Source organism: Apteryx rowi, unplaced genomic scaffold, assembly GCF_003343035.1.
Source record: "Apteryx rowi isolate R43461 unplaced genomic scaffold, aptRow1 scaffold_498, whole genome shotgun sequence".
In the NCBI taxonomy this organism is placed as follows: Eukaryota; Metazoa; Chordata; class Aves; order Apterygiformes; family Apterygidae; genus Apteryx; species Apteryx rowi.
The window spans coordinates 537,063-562,742 of record NW_020450758.1 but is presented as its reverse complement, the minus strand read 5'-3'; the positions used below and the strand labels follow the sequence as shown (position 1 = coordinate 562,742).

At 38.7% G+C, this 25,680-nt stretch overlaps 1 protein-coding gene across 5 annotated transcripts in view; it reads left to right on the top strand.

Annotated features, from left to right (window-relative positions):
- Nucleotides 1-25,265, top strand: part of PGM2L1 (phosphoglucomutase 2 like 1) — a 45,604-nt gene extending 20,339 nt beyond the window's left edge. For 3 of the 5 annotated variants that reach the window (XM_026079253.1, XM_026079254.1, XM_026079255.1), the window contains 12 exons: nt 6,687-6,793; nt 8,837-8,921; nt 9,990-10,073; nt 11,724-11,917; nt 12,900-13,089; nt 13,328-13,425; nt 14,218-14,398; nt 16,110-16,203; nt 17,566-17,695; nt 19,699-19,888; nt 20,531-20,664; nt 22,732-25,265. In XM_026079253.1, the coding sequence (XP_025935038.1) occupies nt 6,687-6,793; nt 8,837-8,921; nt 9,990-10,073; nt 11,724-11,917; nt 12,900-13,089; nt 13,328-13,425; nt 14,218-14,398; nt 16,110-16,203; nt 17,566-17,695; nt 19,699-19,888; nt 20,531-20,664; nt 22,732-22,834 (1,590 nt within the window). In that variant the 3' untranslated portion in view covers nt 22,835-25,265. The other 2 variants (XM_026079257.1, XM_026079258.1) reach the window with 2 other exon arrangements.
- The last annotated feature ends 415 nt before the right edge of the window (nt 25,266-25,680 follow it).

The following is a 25,680-nucleotide window of genomic DNA, read 5'->3' as shown; positions in this document are numbered from 1 at the left end:
CATATCAGCAAGAAGGCTGTTTTGCTTTCTGATCATTCGTGTCTTCACTGGAGTAGCGCTTTTAATTTCCTTTGAGAACTTTTCCTTTACATTCACAACTTGGCTAGCTGTTTGGAGCAAGAGGCCGAGCTTTCAGCCTGTCTTGGCTTTCGACATGCCTTCCTCACTGAGCTTCATCATTTCTAGCTTTTGATTTAAAGTGAGAGATGTGCGACTCTTCCTTTCACTTGAACACTAAAGAGGCCATTGTAAGGTTATTAATTGCCCGAATTTCAATACTGTTGTGTCTTGGGGAATAGGGAGGCCCGAGGAGAGGGGGAGAGAAGGGGGAACGGCTGGTCGGTGGAGCAGTCACAACACAACATTTAAGTTCGCCACCTTATACGGGTGCAGTTTGTGGCGCCCCAAAACAATTACAATAGTAACATCAAAGATCGCTGATCACAGATCACCATAACAGATATAATAGTAATGAAAAAGTTTGAAATATTGTGAGAATTACCAAAATGTAACACAGAGACACGAAGTGAGCACATGCTGTTGGAAAAATGGTGCCGATAGACTTGCTGGATAGTGAGCTGGATGGATGCTGCCATGGGGTAATGACTGATGTCAGCACTGTGTTAGGGAAGACTGGTGGCAGAGACACCTTCTTTTGAAACATCCTTTGCTTGAAGCAGTTTTCAGTTTGCTTTGACTTGCTGTTTAAATTGATTAACAACCAGAAATACAACTTTCTGGACTTGTTTCTTCAAATGTTTTGTACCCTCCWGTCTTCTGTGTGTTGATTTTTGGTCTGGTGTGGTAGAAGAGGGATGGAAAATGACCTGACTTTTGCCCATCTCCATCTGCTTATCTGTCAAGCAATGTGAGTGAGTTGTACGTGCGTTGATTATCCAAGTAAAATTGACTTTTTGATTATATAAGGCTTAATCACCTCTGCTGTTCTTTGCAGCACTGTTTTGTTCAGGATAGCTTTATATATTCTTTCTCAAGGACCTTGGTCTCCTGTTTTCAGCTTTCTTTCCTACCTTTTCGATAAACACCTTGGAAGGAAGAGTCAATGGTGAATTGGTTAATGATCAAAAGTGCTCCATGCTCCTTTTCTGTATTGGGGTCTCATATGGCTTTTTTCTTACATTTGCTTACCTTATTGTACCAGTGCCTTTTTCAGCTGATGTGTTGCTTTATCACATTTATTCCCCCAAATAAGTAGATTAAATATTTTATCTTCGCAACTAAACTTTATAATGAATGAATTCAGAGTACGTTTCAAAATGATCTGGCGTCGTCCAGGTTTTAAGCATATTAAAAAAGAGCCTGAGGTTTAACATTGATTTATCCAGGGTGGTAGTCATGTTAAATTATCATTCCTGACTTTGATAGTCATTCTTGCACTTGCTCTATTGCGGTAAATATTAAGCAATAAGTAGTTGGATTTTTAATCTGCAAAAYAGAGTTTTCTTCCACGCAAGTGAAAGAAGGGGGAGGGAAGGAAAGGGAAGAGTTTTTGAAAACAAATAGGATAAGTTAGAAGATGGATGTTCCGTAGTTCCTTTCCTTATGAACATACAAAATACAAATGGGTTTGGATTATGAATATTAAACATACTTCAACACCTTATCTGCCCCCACCCTTCTACGGAAAATTCAGTTAACTGTGATATATTTTTAACCATTTAATATACTTGGAATAGCAATAAAAAGGGCAAGTTTTCGTTATGATAAAGCTATTAAATCTTATCTGCTTTGTCAGCTTATTTTTTTATGAATGGAACTTCAGCCATGAGATAAAATATGTCTTATTACATGATTTATGAAGGGTTACTAAACTCTCTCATCATAATACTGTGTACTTAAATGTTTTAAAATAATCCTGTCTTTACTGGCTAATACTCTTGTACAAGTCCCTAAATAGATATAAATGAAATAATTTGTTTTCTGTTGGCTCAAAGTAAAGTGGTATGCTTAAAACTTGGAGCAGCTAGGACTCTGTCAAACAGCTTTAATATACTAGTAATGCCTAAATTGTATAAGCGGAATCCAAACTTTCCTTGGTAAAATGAAATTCCAATAGCTGTTGTTTATACAGGCTTTTAAAGGAAGAGAAATAGCATACTGGAGCTCACTGGCTGGCTTTAAAAACTGGACTCGCATTTTACCGTTCTCTTTTTCTTTTCAGTTTAGTCCCAAGTRTAACAAAGTTTACTTTAGGTTTCTAACCTCTTAACTTGAACACATCTAGAATGACACTTCCTTCATTTCTGGCCTCACTGACCTCTTGTACGCTAAACTAATCTGCTGTGAGTACTGTAACAATATGAACAAAACTTAATGTTGCGGTACAAGTGATCTTCAYCGATCCAGTGGATTTTAAGGGAATGAGCTGAAGAGGTTAAACAAAAAATTGATTGAAAGCTAGTAGCTTGTTGCCAGTGATGGATTTGTTSGGACTATTGACGTTGCTTTAAACAAGTCCACTTTCCTTAGAAGTAAGTAAAAATCTTGATAATGCGGAAGGTACCAATAGTCACTTCACTTTTTGGCCTGTGCGGTCTGTTGAATTTGGAGCTGTTCATGCTCCAAGTGCCTGAAAATTGCGTGCCGCCGTTGTGTTTTGAGTCTCTTGAAAGCGTGACTGAGCTTGGATCAGCTGACTGATACGCGTTCTTGGCAGAAAGTGAAATGTTTCGGTTTGGTCAGCAGGAAATCTCTCTGCGAGTTCGGTTTCTTGGGCCTTAGAGGTTACTGGCAGTAGCAAACTGGCTGGAACTTATTTGCTTACTCTGTAGAGGTTTTATTTTTAGTTGTTTATCAGAGCAGCCTATCAAGTTAGAAAAAGCAGTCTCTGGGAACCAGATTAAAACTTGTTTCTGAATTAAATTGCATCAGATTTAATCTGTTCATTTGCGTATTTGTAGCCCTCTTCTTCCAGAGTCTAATGACATGAGAAGAGTTGTGCTGAACCTTATCTGGAAATGAGTAACCTTGTCTCTAAATCAGTGTTTATCTGCTGCCGGAATAAATGGTTGTCCAAAATAGACTTTAGTGTAATCAAATATGTTTTTCAATTAAAATAAAGCTTAGTTAAGATGCATGTTTCAGTGCGTGCTGTGTTTTTCATTTGCATTATTATATTGATACCATGCAAAGTCAAATTCGGAAAGATATAAAACATCCAGAAGTTACTTTTGACTCTTCTGATGATCATGGATACTTAACTTGTGCATAAAGCCTAGATTTTTCTGCTCAAATATTGCTTCTGTCCTGTTGAACCGGTTCCTTTTATTAATAGGTAAGTAATCCATCGCTGACTTCTACAGTGACAAAACCAGTCAGCTTTGCATCATTGCTCTGAATTTCCTATTGCTATGTAAGCAAAGCTAAACATCAGTAGTTGAAAGATCTAAATACAAGACTTCATAAAGCTGTTAATATCTCTTCGATCATCCACCAAAAGTCTCTCCGTTGCATCCTTGATACCACCATTTTCCCCTCATTTTTCTTTTGAAATTGATCATCGTGGACTGGACAAGCAAGAGGATTATTTAATACATGGGAATAGAAGTAGACTAGAACCATCTGTTCCAAGCATACTGTGAATTTTGCTTAAAAATATCACCTGAATTGTGCAGCAGTAGAAATATTTGTAATACTTCAATGCATCCAAAGCAATTTTTTTTTAGATCCACTGAGAGACAGTTACCATTTGTGTGCTAGCACTTGCTAATATGTTATTTATTATCACCAGCTATGTAATGACAAGATGTCGACCTGTATACCTTCGCTTTGGAAGCAATAGCTGAACATGAGGCTATTCAGATACCTCAGGAGAAATTAGATGGGGACACTATCAAAAACTGAGTCCTATAAAGAGGAAAGAGGTATCTAAGATAACGCTACAGGAGTCCATGTCATCCTGCTGCTGAAAGAACAGCAAAAGGTGTAGTTGACCAGTAACAGGAGGGATGAATGCAGACTAGGAAGGTCCAAGAGAATAAAACTGGAATTCCTAGAATTCAGATACTGAAGAGACTGTACTTTCACTTGCTCTCTGTTTTATTTATTTTTATTTTTCCCCTGTAGCTCTAGCAGAGTCTTTGGGTAGTAACAAGTCCGGGCGGTGACTCAGTCATTACTGATTTCAGCTGTGGCATCTTGATTGGCTTTAAAGGATTTTGTTCTTATATTGCATATCACATTTTGTCTTAATTCTAGATAAAACTTCTTCATGGCAAAATGTAAAGACATAAGCCACTGCTGTTTTTTATTTGTTCAAAATCTTTGATCCCTGTTCAAAAAGCAAAGCTGGTTTAAAAGGATGTTCTAGCCAAAATCTTGCCTCACCCTTGAGTTATTTAGATTGTAGTGGCACCCAGTAGGTGCCAAAAATGCTTAGGCTGAAATAGCTGGGATGAGGTACAGAGGAGAAAGCACAAAAGATCTAATCTATGGAAAAGATAAATACTGACCCTTACTTCACGCACAAAAATAAATGAGCTCCTCTGTTTGAGGAATGAGGAATTAGAAAGCTGGGAGGCATGAAAGGATGCTGGCATTAGAGGTCGCTGTATGCTCAGAAACCCTCCAGATCTGTGCTGTGTACCATTTGGAAGTAAGGGATGAAGAAGAAACTTATGCAGAATCCTAGAAATACCAGGCTTGCCCGAATGTTCAAGGAATGCCTCTGTTGTTGAGGGAAAGCTCTTGGGAGGTCAATATGAAATAGAAATAGTACATAAGTTTGATTTTTTTTTTATTTTTTTTTTTTTGTAAAGAGTTTTATGGTTTGTAACATCTTGCCTTTCTTATGTGGACATGAGTATAACTTGTTCTACCTGAACTTACCTTGATTCCTGCTGATTCTGAAAAAATTAAACACCATGGTTTTTCTCTAACGAGTACCAGTTTGTCTAATACTGCTTCTTCTGCGAATCTTGTCTTTGTCACGCAGTTCCCTGATGTTTGAGGAACTAGTTCACATGAAACTCTGCAATGTGCTCTGACCTTCAGATATTGCTAGCCTAAATAAGGATCTTTGGTAATAAATCTGCTGTTCTGCTCTTTAAGTGTTATTCAATCTGTTCAAGTCAAACTTTTCCTATTAGTCTGTCCAAATCTCTTTAATACTGTGTATGAAAGTTCTTGAAAAGTTATCAGGACTGTGTGAACGCCTATCAGCACACTGCAGTTCAATGTAAGGGTACCTTCAGGTGGTGATCATACCATGACAGAGCTTCCAGTTCCATCAATATTCAAAGATCATGTATTTTTGTTTCCTCTCTGTGAATCCCACTGTAGAAACGCTACATCAGAGGTTGAAATGGTTTTCCGGGGAGATACCAGTATCCATTTGTTCATGCTTGATGCACATTCTTTGGAGGAAAAGGCAAAGAGGCTGCAAACCTTTAAAAGAAGATCAGTGCAACTAAATTTCACGGCTGGAAGTCAGACTGGCCTTCTGGTTGAGAGATTGCTTATTGGCGATATCAACTCAGATCCATAGAATGCCATCACAAAGAATTGCACTTAGTAGAGGGGGAAAAAATCCATTTAGTCCTACTATGAACTTTGCTTCTCTTGCTCTTGACAAGAGTAAGCTTGCACCCTCACRAGAAGTAGCATTTTTTTAGGATAGACTTGGTTAAGATGTGTTCGTAGTGATGTGTTTTTATTCGTGAAGACTGCTCTCCGATTATAATGGACTGTAGCTTTTTGAACCACTATTGCCAGCAGAAATTTCCATATTTTTATTTAAAAATACTGATCCATACTCCTTTGTTTCTGCGGTGGATCTCCAGGTAGCTTCTAATGAGGAAGTGAATGAATGTGAAAGCCACATGGAAGGTGAAGCTGGAACACCATGTAACGAACTATTTTGAAGAGCACCCATCTCCTCCTGCTTTGAAAAGGAGGGACAGATGGCTGCTTGTTTTTCTCCCTTGTAGGTGTCAGTACATTTTTATTCGCCTCAGTGTGTGCTGTAGAGATTTATTTGCTTCATCTACTCCCCGTGCTCAGCTCTTCTGTGACACCTTGCCTTTAGAAAGGTTCTGGCTTGATGTTCAGGACAGCAGACAGCTTGCATCTGTGCTGCTATTACCTGCCTAATGTATAAATTGAGGACTTTATGCACGTGGAACACTTCCCTAGCAGTAAACTTTCTTTTAAAAGGTGGGTGAAGATGTAACAGCCTTCTAATGCAAATTTAGAACTAACAGTTTGGAAGCCATTGCTGAAAAGATGACTGACTTGTACTGTGAACATGAGGGTGAAGATTAGCCTTGGCTAGTACCGTCCTCATATGGCGTGAGTAACTAAAATAGATTTTTATCAATCGGTTCTTTAAAAAAGATAGTTTGAATACATAAAAGTACATTACAGGATGAAAACAGATGGTTGCGGCTTGAGGATTTTGCTGGCCCTAGCTTTCCGTTTAGGCTGTTTGGTCACTTAGAAATGTGGTATTATTTCCCTCAGCTATTTCTCTGTTTGCTCTCTTTCTTTCTGTGAACACTTTGGGAAAAAGAAATACGCTTGTTCTGTGAATATCACTGAAGTTTTTGCTGATCTGTATTTCAACCATTGATGTTGCATTGTTCTACATGAAAGATGATTTTTAATATTTGTATGTATTATAATAGAGCTCACTGTTCCCTTCTTTTTCTTTCTTTTTTTTTTCCCAGGGGATCTACAAGTATCTCGAGAGGTGTTTTTCAGACTTCAAGCAGAGAGGCTTTGTTGTTGGATATGACACACGAGGTCAGGTGACCAGCAACTGCAGCAGTAAGAAGTATGAGTATTGATTACATTTGCAAGACTAGAAATTAAATTGTGCCTTTGAATGAAAATATGAATTCCAGTCTATCAAAACATTTTTATGTCATGAACTGCGCACACTGTTTTCCCCCCCTTAGTCCATTTTAATAGTAATGAAGAGTGGCATGAACTAAAGCCTTGCAATACCAGTTGCCGTGCAAATGTGGAATGTAAGGCTAGTCACTTCACCAAAGAATTTACAATCTAAATACGCAAGAACATTAGGCAGACATTAAGAAGTTGATATGCCCGGAGAGAAATTTGAATGTGAAGGTAAATTCAGAATACTAACACCTAGCTTGAAATCATTTAATGTTAATGTGCTATTGTTAACGCTGTCATTCTTTTATATCGCACATCTGATTAAACTTGCTTGGGGGAGAAGAATTCTACCTTCAGCTTACTGTAATCCAGTATTTTGGTACTTGTTACGTTAGTGTTTGATCTCAGTGTATTTCCACACTGGGAATCTCTTAACTGGAATGCTTAAAATGTAAACTTCCGGTGATGTGAAACCGTGCTATTTGTGGGGAGGGGGAAGAGAGGATTGTTTAGCCAAGAGGGGCAGTGCTAAGAAAACTGCTTTTTGAATTCCGTAGGGAACCCTAATTCCTTGCAGATCTTGTCATTAGGGGAGGAAAACAGATCATGTTGTAATAGCATGCTTTACAAAAAAAACCCAGTTGTTACTGTGGTTAATTTTTTTTAAATTTTTGTTGTTATTTTCAATATTTACTATTGTAAGAATATGTAAGTCCTTGGTATAATAGAGTACAGAATCTAGTGACTGTCTTTGAAGACTTTTTCCACTTCCCCCAAATCCGCATCTCCACACCTTCAAGTCTGATCTTTATATGTAGTACGTTATCTGCCAGCCTTTGTGTAAAGGTTTTAAACTTACACATTATATTGGATTTGCAGGTACTGTTTTGCAGGTTGGTTGGATTATATACAGCTTTAAGATGTAGATGTTGAAGGGAAATACTCCTTTTCAGCCTCACAAAGCTTGTAGTCCTGACTTGATGGCAGCGCATTCTTAATTTTTCCTCACATCAAAGGAGCAATTCAGTTCTTAACTGCATGCTTTCTTCTGTCTCTTTGGATTGACACATAGTCACACAAGTGTTAAAATCAAATTGAACCTCCACAAAAGAGTGTTTTCAATCAAATCGGCATGCGCACCCAGCTTTTTTCATATCTATGTGAGCACTAGTGCCCTTTTTGTGTCAGTCCCAGTGCTCAAGGAGGCGGCTGGGTGTGAGGGAGATGGCAGAACTTCTGGTAGTCGCCCGTAATTACGTTGGCGTAAGCCAGTTGTGAAATACGAGCTAGCTAGTAGCTTCAACGACAAGCATAGCTCTTGAAAGCTCTCAAGTGGTTCAGGTTACATTTGTAGGCACTATAGTGAAATTCTGAGTAACTGGAAGGTAGACTGTTACAGTATACTCGTCACGTGAGATAACTAATTAAGTATTAATGCTTGTCTGTAAAAATAAGTGAGTAAAATAAATTTATACTATGTAATCTCTCATCTGTTTTGACTCTCTGAGCCAGACTTCACGTTAGCTGCTGAGTTGTGTATACCTGACTTGAAAAGAGCAGCTTCCTATCAAACTGTTGCATGAAAGAATTAACTTCCCTGCTTCTTGAAAGGAAAAGATTGTTTTAACAGCAAGATTTTACAACATGGGTGCCGTAACYGTTTCTAAATTGACTGGATTAAGACCATGCTGGTTTGCAGAAGTATGTTTTAGGAATAGGTCTAATTTACATGGTTGTTTGAAGTGCTGTGCGCTCTTCGGGCAACAAATGACAACTCTGTCTCAGATTCTACAACCTGAAAACTGTATGATATTGACAGTACAAACTGTAGGATGTAACATCAAGTGTAAGCAAAAAAAAAGCCACTGGAGGGAAGCAGGAGACACGTGCAATGAAGGTTACAGTAATGGCATATGGGTACTGGATTGTCCTGGGGAGTTGGGTTGACCGAATGTTTTCTTCTTCCTGTCGACAGACTGGCAAAGCTCACTGCAGCGGTCCTCCTGGCGAAGGACGTACCTGTGTACTTCTTCTCGACCTATGTCCCTACGCCCTTTGTGGTGAGTCGTCATCATCTCTTTTGTATTGATGAGCCCTATAGTTAAGGGAGAATTTGAACGTTTACTTAAAATGTGAACTAGTAATTTTCTTCTCAAATTCCGGCATTTAAACAGAAAAATAGAGGGTGTTGGGAACACTTGGCTCTTCAAGGAGACTGTAAAAAGAAAGTCACTAAATTCTTCTCTGTGCAAACAGTCAACAGAACCACATTTCATCCTAGGTGTTGCTATACTAGGGCAATACTTACTGCAGTCCAGGCTTCGCTATATTAATTATAGGTGACACATTTTGCTATTGTTTTATTCTGTGCTTAAATGTGTAAGTGTCATAGGGATCAGAGAGAATATTTCTCTCTGTGTGTAGAAATACACATATAGAGGGAGCGTATGTTTTTGGACTGTACAGTAATGCTGCTTAGAGTGGAAGAAATAAAGGACTGTTTTCATTTCTAATATCTCAAGCAATAGAGCTTTCTGTTCCCTTAAAGGATGTTAAAGATTTATTAAAAATGTGCTTAATTTCTCAGGACAAGTGTAATACCATAGTCATGGAAGCTGTTTCTTGCAGAGTTTTAGATGATCTTGCAAAATAGAAAAATGCTTTTCTAGTATGCTGCGTATGTTGATCTCTTTTCTAGGGGAGGACTGAAAGGACTAGGCATTATTTAGGTAGAAGTATCTGTAGTTTGTTTTTCAACAAGCCTTTTGGTGAATTCCTTCATTCCTTTTCAATTTTTTTTTCTCTTCCTCACAAACCAGTGTAATCTAAGTGTAAGCTTTCTTTACTTGGCCAGTTAAAACTGTGTTTACGTAATTGAGAAATAGAATAATGTTCCTATGCAACAGAATGGCGTTACTCTGTCCAAGTTTTCTCTCTACAGAAAACAGAACGATAAGCATTCATGTATACAATTTTAAAATAAGCCGATGAACTATTAAGAGCCAATTCTCCCGTAGCATCCTATTGTAGAACTGTCTTAATAATTTAATGATACTTGTGCCAGCTGCCAAATTCACGGTTAAATTGATGTAGCTTTTTTATTTATTTTCTTTCTTTTTTCTTCCCAGCCCTATGCTGTTCAGCAGCTCAAAGCTGTTGCTGGTGTGATGATCACAGCATCCCATAACCGGAAGGAGGACAACGGATACAAGGTAAGTCCCGGGTTTGAAGTTTATAATGTATCATGGCCAATGTTTTCCAGTATTATATATATGGCTTAAATGCACATTTTGGCTTTTTCTGGGGCAGGGGGCGGCGTGTGTGTGTGTGTGCATATGTGTTCATTAGACAGAAAAGTGGTTTCAAGTAACTCATCCTTTTTTGACTTCTCAATTACATGTTTTTTTCTAATACTGGAACTTAAAACAGCATTGCTTGTGTATCTTGAGCACAAATCTGTTGTGACGTTCCATGGAGTCTAATCAACAGGTAAAGAAATGTTTAAGCAATTTATCATGTGTTCATTTCTTAAATTTAGAAATGAGATCAAAGCTGAACAAGAACTTCAGAGGTGAATTGGTCGGCACAGTAGGTAACTGTGCTGAAGATGGTGACAATTTAATAGTTGATTGATAAAACTGTGTAAATTATTGTGGTGTTCCATATAAGATGTTTTCTCTGGGCAGTGGGAGACATGTGGCTTAATTTTACTTCATCTTTTGAAAACTTGGGGCAGTGTAGCCATCCATACTAGCAAATGTTACTTATGTGGTATTGTAAGATTATTCCTTTTTTAAACTTTCTGAGAATCTAAACTGAAACCTAAGCATAAAAAATTGAACTTAGCCTTGGAGAAGCTCATTTAACAGGCAGTGAGTAATGGTAGTGAAAAGAAATACCAATCACATTGCACTGCGTATAGATAACTCTTGGGGAGGTGATTGTACTGCACTTGTCCTCTGTGGAACAAGCTGTGAAGTGCTTCAGCTCTACAGACGAATGAGAAAATAAGGCACATCAATTTTCGGAGTGCTTCATTTATGAAGAACCCATTATGTTTGTGTCTTTTGATACAAAAGCATTTTACTTTTCATTTTCTTTTCTTGTTTTTCACAAAAAGGTGGTTTTATCTTCCACTGTTTCCCCTGGCAATTCAACAGCTTCTGAAAGTTTTGGACAATTTTAACCAAACTTGACAAAATCATAGTTTTGAAGGTACTGTGAGTGCCTGTGTGGTTTCATCAAAGCCAGCAGTCAGGAAAAGAGAGATTGTTCTGAGTGGAAAGTCCGCACTGTGAACTTAATCATGCTGTTGGAAACAAAATTACAGGAAAATAGGCATCTTGATAATTCTTTAACAAAGATTTTTTTATTTTTTTATTTTTTTAGTTTGGGGCTTGATAGTGCTTCTAGTTGAAAGATTACGGTTGTTATGGAAAAAAATCTGCCTTGGCACACTGCTTATCTGTTTTGCTCTGATTTCGAAAACAAGTAGTCCTTTTCTTAAAGGAATGCCAGACTATGTAGAAAGTAACATTTTTCTCCTGTTATGCTTTGCACAACACTTTCAAATGTGCGTGCCTAGCATCAGGTTCTCATGTCCTGATGATTTCAGCCATAATAACTGAATACCAACTTTTTTGAAAGTAGGTCATGTTGCTGAATAGCTATCATTACATAATTGAAATCATAAACCTATGCGATCCCAAATGACTTTGGAGAACTGAGCCAGTTTGTTGCTGGTCCTTTCTGTGTAACTTCGAGAAGCCAGAAGTACGTGAAATCCTCTATCTAAGAGAATTTATAAAGTTAATAATCTTTGTTATAAACTTTTTATCTTGTTTCCCTTAAATTTATACTAGGTTTATTGGGAAAATGGAGCACAGATCACATCTCCTCATGATAAGGAAATTATAAAATGTATAGAAGAGTGCGTTGAACCATGGAATGGCTCTTGGAATGAGAATCTAGTAGATACCAGTCCCCTTAGACAAGATCCTCTGAAGAAAATTTGTGACTGTTATATGGAAGATCTGAAAAAGATCTGTTATCATAGGTATTGTATAAAATAAAAATATAATTTCAGTACAGTTTAAGTGAGCTGTGGGATACCATGTGGTAAATTGAGTGCTGAGAGATACAACTTAGACTTTAATAATAAAGCATGAGACGCTTCCATACATAACCATTTTTGATTTGGGTTTAGGGCTTGGGCTGTCTTCCAGAAGTTTTATAGTTCTGACCTACATGTAGTGATTTTTGTTGCCACAGATCAGTGACTTGATTTCTGCCTTTATGGTTCTCAGAAGCCTGGTGCTCCCCCCTGCCAGGGACATCAGTGCTTGAGGCTGTTGTTCCGTGCTCTTCATCATGGGAAGCATTTTGAGTCATCTCCCTGTTCTGTCTTGTTCCATCCTTTCTCTAGGGTGTCACTGTGAATTAGATGGTCACCGTCATTAGGACTAGATAACACTTTTTGACAATAAGCAGCTAGTTTGAGGCACAAGTCCGGTCACTGTCTTTGGACACCAGGCTACAATAACACACCCTGGTATGAACCATGATGTGCAAATGAATGTGCTCAGAGTTGGAAAAAATTGAATAAAATGCCAAGATTCAGAGCAAAGTTGTGAGGCATGCGTGGGTGAAATAGAAATGAAATGATTAAAGGTTAGGTAGGGCTGAAGAAAACAGTAAAGGAGCAGAATGAGGAATATAGGTGGAGCAGAGTTGGAGTAAGATTTACAGAATGGTAGAAGAGCTCAAATTTGTTGTAGAAAGTAATGGTTCCGTTTGGGGAGATTTTCAGCCAGCTCAGTAGAAGGTAAATATTCTGTTTTCCACAGGGAGAAGCTTCAAAMCAGCAATTTCTAGTGAATGTCCAAATGAACACTTTTCAATTGTGCCTTCTTTGAAATTGCTGCAGAAATCAGCAGAATAGTACAAAGTATAATTGTGTCRTCTTTTTATTTTGCTCTTCCACATGAAGGTAGTGTTGTGAAATAACTAAAATGTTACTTTTTTTTTTTCTTTCTCAGGGAGCTAAACATGCAGACAAACTTGAAGTTTGTTCATACCTCATTTCATGGAGTTGGACACGACTACGTGCAGCTGGCTTTTAAAGCATTTGGCTTTCAGCCCCCTATTCCAGTACCTGAACAAAAAGATCCAGATCCAGACTTCTCTACTGTCAGATGTCCAAAYCCTGAAGAAGGAGAATCTGTGCTGGTATTTTTGTTTGTACTTCATTAGATTTATGTATTTCTGGGACTTTCCTTTGTTTGGATGTGATACTGTGACGAAAACAAAGCTGGGAAAAAAACAGGGAGCAACTTGTTTTCGGCTGTGTTAATGCAGTGGGCAATCCATATGAGATTTTCTTTCGCTACATATTATACATATAAATAAGAAGTATGACTATGGGTTTACTTGATTTTATGTCTCTTTTTTTCCCTCCTTCCACCAGGAGTTGTCACTGAGGCTTGCAGAGAAAGAAAGTGCTAGAGTAGTAGTGGCCACTGATCCGGATGCAGATAGATTAGCAGTGGCGGAACAACAGGAGAAGTAAGTAATGGGACCTTTTGTTTTATCCCTCCTTGAAGAAAAGGTGGTGAAAACCACTAAATGTCCCAGCACGACAGACAGATACACACTTTAAAACCCCTCTTTACTGTTGTGACTTAACTATTTGGATATTTTTCTTGCTAACTTCATCTTTTACTGTAGCTCTAGCTGAAGTAATGTGTCTTAAATAAAATCAGTTAATAACTTGGAAAAGATGTGATGAAATACTTATCAGTATCACAGTATACGGCCAGATAAAACTTTACTGAAATGTTAAGTGCTTGTTAAAGACAATGAAGTCTTGTTGTCTGTGCTTTTTGACTTCTAGTAGAAAAACCAATGCTGCCTTGGGGCAGTTAACTGATGCGGATTTTTTTTTTTCCCCTGGCTTCTTTATATTGAATAGAAATTATTTTTCTTTCCTGCTAGCAGGCCCAAATTCTGATCATTGTGTAAGTAACTGTCTGTAATATGCAGTTGCACAGATATTGCCTAAAGCCAAAAACTTAGGCTGCTCTACTTCTGTTTGATAAATTCAAAAGACCTAAGCTGTTTGAAAGTTGATCATAAGGAAACTTAACTGGTGTCTTTGCTTGCTAGCAAAATGCACTGGGCTTATAAATCACTGAGCGTGATAAATGCGGAGCCCTGTTAGCATCAGGGCTTTTTATAGAGCAGCTTGTCGCTAGTATGCTCGGATTCCTGTTCCAATGACTGCGGCAAACGCCTCCCCCTGAACAGATGCTCCTGGGGATCCTGAAAAAGCACTGCTATTTTCTGTCCCGTCTGTAGTGGCTGCTGGAAGGTGTTCACTGGCAACGAGCTGGCGGCTTTGTTTGGGTGGTGGATGTTTTCTTGCTGGAAGGAAAACTGTTCCAGAGATGCTGATGTCAAGAATGTTTACATGTTAGCGACCACAGTCTCCTCGAAAATTTTGAGGGCAATTGCACTTAAAGAAGGATTTCACTTTGAAGTAAGTGTGGTTTTTTTTTTTTTTTTTTTTTTTTTGTGATTTGCCGTTTCCTCGGCAGAGTAAAATCTGATTGCCATTTTCTCTACCTAGCCCCCTGTTTATGAACTTACAAAATGACAAACCTGAGACAAATATCTCTCAATCTTTTGGCTGTGAATTTTTGTGCCATCCAGCTTAAGAAGAATACTGTTTTACCTAGATGAGCCTGATTTTGGTATCAGGCAGACTTGCATCTGCTGTGGTTCTTAATGCATGTTACAGTAAATGCAGACTGTTCTGTTAACATATGGAAAGCTGCAAGGAAGCTGTAATGGGTGACACAAATTAAGACTCATATCAAATGTAATGAAATGGGTTTGTCTTGGTTATTTTCCTAGAGATAAATTCTTCTGTGCGAGAGAATGTGAGCCTGTGGTATTGGTGTGTTTACTACAAAAATGACATGCTTTTTAATGGTTTCGTGACAAATATTTAAAGATTGCACAATGTTCTTTCAGGTGCCCAGTCCATTAGTAGATTTTGAATTTGATTTTAGTTCAAGATGTGACAGATGGCAGAACTCTTATGCTCAGATATTTTGTGTTGTTTCATTAAGGACTTAATAAAAAAAAAAAAAAAAATTGGGGTGCCACTGCAGACTGACAGATTTCTCAGGTTTCCGGGGCTTTTGGCTGTTAGCCATAAGAGATGCAAGTGCTCAAAAGCTTAGCATAAACTTAAACATACCTAGATCCTGGTCCTGTTTAATAGAAATGTCCCAGTTAAACCAGTGTGTAGTAGAAAAAGATATTTTGCCAGACAATGAAGAATTAAAAAATAAAATTGAAAACAGTTGTGAAAACCATTTTGAATGACTGTCCAAATATGCTTAGCCAGGCTGAATATCACTTTCTGTAGTGAATTTCATTATCTCACTAAATACTCGTCATAGTTTTTTTTTCCAGGAAGGAGGCATATGTGATTGGAAAACCATTAGGAATTTATAGAGCCCCTCTGTCGCCTGTTGAAAAACTTCCCCTCTCTGTACCCTCCTTTTCTCTGAGATTGGTTTCTAAAGTTTTGACCGCTTTTGCGTGATCTGAAGAGCAAAGGCAGTGCTTTTACAGTCACCCCAAATTGCTGTTTATATTGTCTTTTTTTTTCCTTTTGTTTGTTTTGTACTGTTGTCTCATCCGATAAGCACTACAGAAAGGTGAGATTGTCTTATCTGATCTTGGAAAGAACCACAGTCTGTCAAGCACACTTATTTCTGGGTTTAATATTCAGTTCCTAGTTGAGTATTCGTTGGTAAAATGCCATTCTATGGCTCTTTGCCTTAGATTCATGATCTAAACTGAAGGTCCAAATTGTATAATGCTTGTCTTTACTGTCCCTCCGCTGTCGATCAATCAGTTAGATTTAAATTCAGGAAAATTATTTCAAGGGAATAAGAAAAATGGCCTTAGCTTTAGTGTTTGGACTCTGCAGCAGTCTCTCCCGTTGACCCTAAAATCCTTAATGCATCACCTCTTCCCCCCTGCCCTAGTCTGAGACTTCTGCTTTCTTCCAAACTCCAGAGTCTAGCACATAAGATTCCCGTTTAAGAAAGCGTCCTGGAGGTGAAGGGAACAGTGGTTCCCTTTGATCAAGCGGGCACGCTTTCTTGTTTGACTTGAAATTCAATAGAAAAGATTTATATAGTGCAATCTTTGTTTGTTTTGATTCGTTTTAGGAAACACTCCCTGGTTTTAAATGGATTGGAAGTAGAGTAAAAAATCTCCTAGATAATGGAAAAGAAATTCTCTTTGCCTTTGAAGAGTCTATTGGTACGTATATTAGTATAAATTTAAAATGTTGGGAGGCATGTGGGGGAAATGTGACTCTAAAGCAGTGGTCTTAGTTGTGAAAAGAAACACAAAAGTACTTTTTTTTCTTTGTCCTCCTGCTTACTAGTATCAGTATTTTGCTCTCATCGTATCAACTTGACAACTGTCATAATAAATGAGGTGTTAACGATCCAGTCAAATCTCTCATTCTGATACTGTTGCTGTGCAGTTTCCTGATTCTGATACAAGTTGACAGTCTTGAGGTGCCAGAGCTAAACTACTGTTGCTTCTTAGCCTCTTAACTAAGATCAAGCATAATAGGATCTGTTCTTAACCAGTTAATATCTTACAGGTCCTCCCCGTGAGGACTAACTATTAAATGGCTTTATGGAGCTGGGAGGCTGCCCAGGGGCTTCTTCAGTCACACTGTCTGTCCCACCAGTATTGCCTTTCCTCCAGGAGCCAAACACCGTCCYCTCTGAAAAAATAAGTTTGTGAGAAGTCTAGTTATGTGTAGTAATAGCATTAACTACGTCWTGAAAGCGCATGAATAATCTCTCTGACCTTGCCTTTAGAAGCTGCTTTTCACTCTGCTGAAGGTTTCCCTCAACTGTTCTTTAATGACTTTAAATTGCTGACTAAAAACAATCAACTTTCATTATCAAAACTTGGCAATTTTATGGTAACTTTCATTAAAAGGTCATGAGCACTCCATTCTCTTTGATCTTGCTAAAACCACTCATTTCTACAGAACTGTGTGGCGAACATTTCAGCTATAGTTCTCCTCCGTTTCTTAGGCTGAATGGCAGCTCTTTAGGAGAGTGTTTTCCCAGAGAGTACGTCAGTTGAAAACGAAGCCCTTACTGAAGAGGGTGTGTGTCCTTGCCAGTTTCCTCCCACAGTCATAAAATTCAGGAAACTTTTGACTGTGAGGAATCCAGATCTTGCTCATGAATCCCTTCAAAAAGGTGGTAGCTTTGCAGTATTGCGGAGCATGGTTTACCAAGGCTGCATCTGTAGGGGTTCCTTTGATTCAGATTACTGGCAAGACTTTTGGCAGTATCGGGGTGTTTGCAGAAAACAAACATATCCTTGTGTTTAGCACTGCGCTGTGAGGGATTCCCATAGACAGCAGATGTTATCTGTCCGGAACTAACAGATGATAGCACATATCTTTCCAGCCCTATAATCCCTAAGTTAATTAGACGTTTTTAGAAGAGAGGAATTCATGTGCAGTAATAAAGACAACTTATATTTATTGGCCAGATTTCATTTACACGAAAGAGGGTTGAAACTTCACCCAAATAAACCAATGTAGTAGTATGTCAGCTTAGTTTTCCACAATAAGCTTTTTACTTCTAGGGTTCATGTGTGGTACATCAGTGTTGGATAAAGATGGTGTAAGTGCTGCTGTGGTCATAGCTGAAATGGCGACTTACCTGGAAGGCAAGAACCAAACRCTAGCACAGAAACTCACAGAGATATATGAAACGTAAGTTGTATTTTTCTTTAATACGTTCTACTTAATCATTTTCGGGTTGTAAGTCATCTAGTAAAGATTTTTAATATGTCCCTTAGATGTTTTCTCAATGTAGGTTGTTTTTTTTGTTGTTGTTGCTACCGCAGATTGCAATCTTCACAATTACAGGTACCACTTAAAGACCATATATCCCAAAGGACTGAAGAGGCCCTTTCTACCTGGTGTCTGTAATGAGTTATGTAAGAGCAGAGTTTTGCCTATGGATCGACCTTGCAAACTCTTATCTCTTCATTCAGGCTATGTTAGTTCTCTTCTGACAGGTAGCTGCRTCTTAGTTGTGGTCCATATGCATCTCTTTGAATGCTTAATATTTTACGCTTAARCAGAGTCTGGAGATTGTTTAAAAAGTTATTTTCTGTTCTTGTAGAAACTTGTAATAGAAATATTATGATTGGTAAAAAAGAAGTATGGATGGAGATGTGTGTGTAAAAGCCCCAGGAGAAACAGCAGAACAAAGATTAAAAGAATGACCTGTGTATGATATCTGCAGACACAACTGACAGCAAGAAAATGAGGAACATGTTGTTTATGTCCAGATYGAAAGTTATTTTCTGTGATAAACCACAGYTCATCAGCACAAGTTCCTGTGCTCTGACCGCTGGAGGATGGCAGCGCATTTGCAGCAAATCGTGTAGGCTGTTCCTTTTCCTGCCGGCCCAGCAGGAAGGCACGCTGCGGCCCTGAGAAACGCAGCACGGGGAAACCCAAGCGCTGSTTAGCACGGTTGTGTAAAGTTTATGTAGGCTGAAGCAAACAAAGTTTAAGGCAAAAGGGCTGTTGGGTCCTAACGGGTATAAAAGATGTTTCCAAAAGTAGTTTGTCATTACCAATCGGGAACGACCCAGAAGAGGTGTTGAGGGTTCGGACAGCTAGTGTGCCTTGTTGTTTGTGTTGCACACTCCTTGGACACACATGTCTCGGTGCTTACAAGTGTGTGGATGTGAGAGTATGAGTGGGTAAAATCARCTTGCTTGGGCATTTTGCAAAATAAAATCACTTTCTCTTTCCCATAAAATCTCACATTGCTTGTTGCAATAACTTCTTGTGGCTCTAAGATGAGAATGAAATAGCTCGGTTTGGAAGAGTTGTGTTACGGTGCTTCACGTGCAGTGGTTAACTAAAGACATAGTTCACGCATTCTTTGCATTCTTACAATTTGTAGAGTGCAGAGTTTGTTAGAAGACTTTAAATTCTCAGACTTGTGTTAATGTATGTTTAAATGGGATTGTTTAAGCGGTCATGTCTCTGTGGCACTCAGGAGTTCACCCTGTCMTGTGCAAATTGTAGCAGAAACGATCTCTGCACAGCAGGGCGGAAAAACTGGCAAGGATAATGATGGCCGAAGGAGCCATCTTCTAATCGGACTAGTTTTGCAGGCTGCAAAGACGGGTCTCTACGGAGTCCTCATCCTCTGTAGAATGAGGAGTGGGTGGAATATCGTAAAGAACAACTTAAACCTCAAAGTGCRAACATGGTTGCTGTACGTAGTGAGCGCTTGCTCACGGTTGGATTGGTGACAATAGTTTTAACGTGGATGAAACGATCAGTCACTTTTCTCAAAGACTGTTGAAATCATCTTTTGTTGTGACTGCTCACATAGCTACAATAGACAATTTTTGATGGTTTAAGTCAAAATACAATTCAGTGATATGCTTGTGTGAATGGTGCTGCATATTAATTTCCTGATGGCTACCAAGGCTGCRCTTAGTCAAACCACTGGCTTTTATTTCTTTGGAACCAAAAACCTTTGCATTTAAAAATCCCACAGGATGTTCTGAGGAATGCAACAAAGTCTGCTTCAGAGTCCAAACATTTGCGTATAAATACCTGTGTTCTCACACTTGCGGGAACGGTGTTTTGTTTTGCTGTTTTTTTCCGAAACTGGATTTATTATGGGTAACAAGTGTGCAGAAAACTTCTGAATCTTGCAACTGAAAAAATCCTTCTGCTTGTAGGTAYGGATATCATATATCAAAGACTTCCTATTTCTTGTGCTATGATCCTCCTACTATCAAAAGGATATTTGAAAAGCTTCGGAACTTYGATGGCCCTCAGTCTTATCCAAAGTTTTGTGGTGTTTATAGCATATTACATGTGCGAGATGTTACCACTGGCTATGATAGCAGCCAGCCGAATAAGAAATCGGTGAGTTGCAAAGTATTTCTGCGGGAGATGCTCTCTTTTTGAAGAAACTGAGGGTTAAATACACCAAGAACTRTACAGAGAGATGCTCTGATGTCAAGCATGTGGCATATCAACTTAGATTACAATGTTATACACTGATTAATAATGTTTCCTGGGGAGAAATCTTCTTAAAAGTTGAAATGGCTTGGCTGTTCTATTGACTTTTTTGATATAACAATGAATGATCCTTATTAGTTTAAGCGAGTTCAATGCTACTGCAACTCTTCTCTAAGCTGTAGCATTTTGAAGAAAACTAAAGGTTATACTGCATACTGATGCTACATCTTCTGTTTTAAGGACTGATTTTAAAAGCCTTCATTTGAGAATGTTTGGAAAYAGTTGCTGAACTTCCAGCAAGTTTCCAAATGCTGGAATTCCTATGGGAGTAATAGGCAGTCCCACTAACTGAAGTATTGAGTCTGACGTAGATGATAGGCTTGTCTGTTAGGCTAAAATGACTTGTTCTAGTTTGTTGGACTGGTTGGTGGATATATAATGCATGGGATTTCAGCACGTCTATTTAAACTTGTATATACTGACTTTTATTAAAAAGCTACTTTTGTGTTCATTGGGGTGTGCTGCATTAAAATGTCGTTTATGCAGGTGCTGCCGGTGAGCAAAAGCAGTCAGATGATCACTTTTACATTTCAAAACGGTTGTGTTGCCACCCTTCGGACGAGTGGAACAGAACCAAAGATCAAGTATTACGCAGAGATGTGCGCGCTGCCTGAACAGAGGTCAGTAACGGGTCTGCACGCCCACGTCGCAAAATGTCTTCGGACTGAAAAGACTGTACCGAGTCACTGGTTCCCCCCAGAGGGGAACCAGCRCTGCCCCCTCTGAAACCTGAGCCTTAGCTGAATGTCCGAACCCATTACACTGGCCAGGCTGATGCGCGTACTGATCATAAGGGACCCCTCTGTAGTGCGTAAGAAGACAAAGAATCGACTCTTAAGCACCCGCTACTACGGAAGAGTTGTGTTCTCACCCCGATTCATTGTTCCCTTGGAATTAAAATGTTACGAAGTTGTGCTGCTGCTGGCAAGTGTACTTGAAGCCAGGTGGATTCCCGTTGCATTTGGGAATCTGCTGTGTTGCTCTGAGTTAACAGATAATAAATAGCGGTCACTCTCCTTTTGACAGACACCTGGATTCAGCTTCTTCCAATTTAAAAAAGAAGGGAGGGAAAAAAAAAGGGAGGGGGGAATCATAAGGCATGTGTACACCATTGAAATCAAGAGTGCAAATGAGGAGCCTAGGTTCCCAGTGTAGCTAAGGGAGAGAAGTAGACTCTTGAGTTAGATTCCTAAATTAAATTGCATCATTACCCCTCCTGCTAGACCTRTGTCCCAGGTCTATTTTTTTTTAATTGTTTTTTTTTTTTAATTGTTCTGAATTGCGCTTGTGATAAGAGCGGGGCAGAGAGGTGGTAGGTGTTCTACGCAGCAGTGTTCTGAATGGCCGCTCTTGTCAGAAGCTTGTAGTTTCGTTGATAAGAGCTTGYTGACTGACTGGTATATGAATATACTTTTTTGTTTGTTTATGAGCGTATGAAAATTCTCAATCCACCTGGAACATGCTTCTATAAATCCGGAAGAAGTCAAGATACCATTTGATGGACACTGCCAGTGTATTCTTATCAGCTGAAGAAAGGATAAGATATAGTTGAGGCAAACAGCTGGACCCACAAAGAAGAAATAAATGCTAGAAACGYTGACCCCAGCCTAATAGGTTTAAACTTAACACAAGTGAGGGCCAGATGTGTAACAGTAGTGGAGAGAGGAACAAAGTATCTGAGATACTTTGGGTCATTGTGGCTTTTGATGTTCATTCTGGTAACTCAGAAGAATAGAGTGACCTTTAATTTCAGTAATAACTCTGGATAGTGGCAATTATAAATTGGAATATGAATTTGAAACACTTCCAAGCTTCTGTGGTTCAAGGCATTAAATGCTCTGTAGCTGCCTCAAAGCACTCCTTCCTGTAATAGCTTTGCAAATGTTTCTATACATTGTTGTTTACTAAGCAATCTTAAAAGCTGAGCATCAGGAAAGTCAGTTCTGTTGTAGTCTTTCTGGGTGCTTTTTAAAAGGAAGTGGTGACCTGAAGGGCAAAAATGTATTGCCACTTCCACAAATGAACAAAGCAAATGTAAGTARAAAGCTCGTTTTGCCCATTCTTTAAAACCAGACTGAGTTCCTCTTCCTCCAGTGAGATGTGCAGGGGAGGAAAGGGAGTAYGCATCTTTAAAGGTGTGTTGCAATGCATTACTCCTTGTGCAAATGTGGTTTTTGCCTTTTTATACAAATAAATGTCTGAGCATTTAAATTGGGAAGGGATTGCTATATTATGGTGTCCTCTTTTGAGCTGTGATACTTCATGCAGTTACTGAGTCCTTATAATTCATGCTTTAGTTAAAACAGTCATATCCCCTGGAAGGGCATCTGGAGGCTGTTAAAGACGGATATAGGGAATCTACCACTTCTGTTAGTAGTTTATTCTTATTTTTCTCAACCTCTGATCTGTACCTGACCTGTTGGTCTTGCATCAGTTTTACAGCCACTAGTTCTTGTGTTTTTTCTGCTAGATGGGAGACCTCTAGTGGCTATTATTTTTCATGTCCAAATTAATATTGCGATAATCCCTACCAAACAGTAGTTTGATAAGCAAGCAGATTGCAGCCTTTCCACGTTGATGGTGGTAAGAAAAGTAATAGAGCTAGTCCATCCCCATCAGATCCTGCACTTTTGAAATAGATGCTTGGTGTTAATCTAACCTCTGTCATCTGCTTATTCTCTTTCTAGTGACAGAACCTTTCTTGAAGAAGAACTTCGGAAGCTCATTGAGGCTTTAATCGAGAATTTCCTTGAACCCGATAAGAATGGACTGATCTGGCGTTCTGCTTAGAGCTCCTACGACTGGTGTTTAAAGAAGTGACCGCTCGCGCTGCGTCACGTGAAACAAAGGAACCAAGAACAGAACTCCATTTAACGTGTGTGTGTGCGTGTTTAAACAAACAGCTAAATTTCTACCTATAGAGAAGCAGCACTCTTTTGTCAGCTTTTTCGCCAAAGTCCGGGCTAACAAACTGGAACAAGGGGAAAGGAGAAATGAAAGAGAGGGATGGAATTAATTAACTAGAATTTTGCATTCTTTTGACCAAAAAACTAATTGAATTATACCAATGTAAAAGACCTCCCATAGTAGGTATGAGACACCTAATATTAGCCTCTGGACTTTGTCTTAAACTAATTTCAAGTATTCAGTACTTTTTTTGTGTGAAAAGGTTTTAAAATCTGATACTCGTAGTTTTTGAAGGAATTGATCACACCAAACTGACAAAAAAAAGAAAGAAAGTCTGCTTCTTCATAGCTGTTGTGCGTGAATGTAGGTGTCRTTGTTACAGGTCTTAATTTACAAATATGGTAAAGTAGAATTCAGTGCTTAGGATTTCTCGTTTAGGCGAGTTGTTGCGATACGACTTTTTTTCAGCCGCATAAATATCTTTCTGTTGTTAAAGGTGCTCTCGGTGCATTGTATCTTTCCTCTGTGTATCTTAAAATGTTTGCTCGACTGTGAAACAATAGTGGCAACACATGCAGTTCCACTTGCCGTCTGGGTTTTGAATTGTGTAGTGCCTTTCCAAGGCTTCCGAGTGAGTAGAAACTTGTTCATTTCTTGGTTAAATTGCCTGTTCTAACTACTCTAGGCTGGATAATCATTTTTCATCCACCTTTACACATCCCTGAAGGAACTTAGAAACTTTCTTTTTTTAACAGAGGTTTTGGGAATTCAGTAACTTGTGAAAATTCCAGTTAGTGACTTTTCTAGTTTTAGTGACTTGAATTCACAACGTCCTTATGTATGAAAAACGGAAGAGAGTGGAGGTGAGACACTGACCCCTTGATTTTTTTTTTATTGTCACACCTTGAAAACTAATTTCTGTTAGAATAGCAGTTTGCAAATACTATTGATCTTTATCTTTTAGTGCAAATTTTTACTACTTCTCATTATCTGTTTTCTACCTTTGCTTGAGTAGAAAGTGATACTACTAATCATTTTTTTCAAAAAACAGACTGATGTAGGAAGTTCTCATGTATATAGCTAGCTTTTCAGAAGATGAAATCCATGTTTTTGGCATAGAAAAGCTGTGGAAGATCTCTATTGACTGAAACAACACATTTAGAAAAACTGCATATTGATTAACTGAGAATAGTACTTATTTATGTGTGCTGCTTAATTACTAATACGAGCCTTCAGAACAAGGTCAGTGGTGTTCTGGACATCTGTCCACTCTCACATTACAGTAATTAAATACAGCAAGTAGACACAACCGAACACTTCAACTCTGTATGGAAGAATGCACTTAAGTTGAAAACATTGTTTTGCCACTATTGTTAAATCTCTAAACTTGTCCTCCGTCTTATTATACCCTTACAGCTTGATGCCATAGGACTGTGCAGAGTGGTTTTGTACGCATTGCATCTAGATGGCTTTGAAGAGCACCGAGGTTTCTGTGTCTGTGCGGGTATTGGGTATTTCATGCTGACAGAAGCTTTGCACTATAACCGTGAATAAGTATTTTGCTGTATATGAATGTACATGTACTGCAGAAGGTGTGTTGCACAAATTCTTATTTGCCACCAATATTTATTTATTTTTTATTTTTAAGAGACGATATTTCCAAATGGTTCCGCAATTGAGCGAAATGTATCTAATGCCAAAAAGTTTTTTTTTTTTTCCTCCTAATTGTATATTAGACTGATGTAGTGGGGAAAATGAGTGAATGCATTTAAGCTTTGAGCATACTCATGATATTGCACAGCTTTGGGGAGGTATCAGAAGGTGCGAAGGCATGTCTCCAAGTGCTGCTTTGCCTTCGGTTTCCCCAAGAAGCTGCAGGTTTGGATCCTGCTCTCACTCCACTGAAGTTGAAGGAGGTTTTCGTGATTTGTTTCGTTGGCAGCCGACTCAAGGCCTTAGGTGTTTTGGATTTTGTTTTTAAATATCCTGCTAATAGTTCAGAAGAGAACAAGTCACTTCAGAACGTGATTCTGAACAACGATAAGCGCTGTAGAAAGCTTCTTGTGTGTGGTTAGGCCAGCCGTGTGCGCGTTGTAGCCATTAGTATTGGGCGTTGTGTCTTGTGAGTTGTGTTTTGCTCCTACAAAGAGCCGGAATCTGCTCTTTCCCAGAGAGGTCTGCTTTATATCAGTAGGCCAGAGTTAGAAATGTCGTATAGAAGAATATTATGGTTATATTTTGAAATCGGCCGCCGTAAAAGTTGGTCCCTGTTCGTGGTTAAATACCTTTAATAAAAGCATACATGAGGAGTTAAGTATCTGGGATTCTTCTCATCGATAGATTGAGGCCCTTATTATACGAGCAGTATGTTATAGATGTAGTAGTGCTTTCGGATTGACAGCAACAGGCACAACATATTGAATGTATTTTAAGGGTATAATAACTATTGCTGTTTTCGAACTGCTGCTACCATTGTTCTCCTATTGTATTTGAACTGTTTGATATATTTATACTGTTCCATTTGTGGAACTTTTTTCCTTTTCTCCTCCCTCTTGTCTCGCCTCCCTTCTGTTACTGTGAAGGACTGTAATTCTCCCGTTTTCATTGCTCTGTAACTTTGTTATACACAATGTTCGAGTTTGTTGGACTTGTGCACAATCTTCTTTCAGTTGTAGCCTGTTCTTCGCTACTTTTCAAAGAACAACAGAGGCTATCAAAACTTGAGCAGG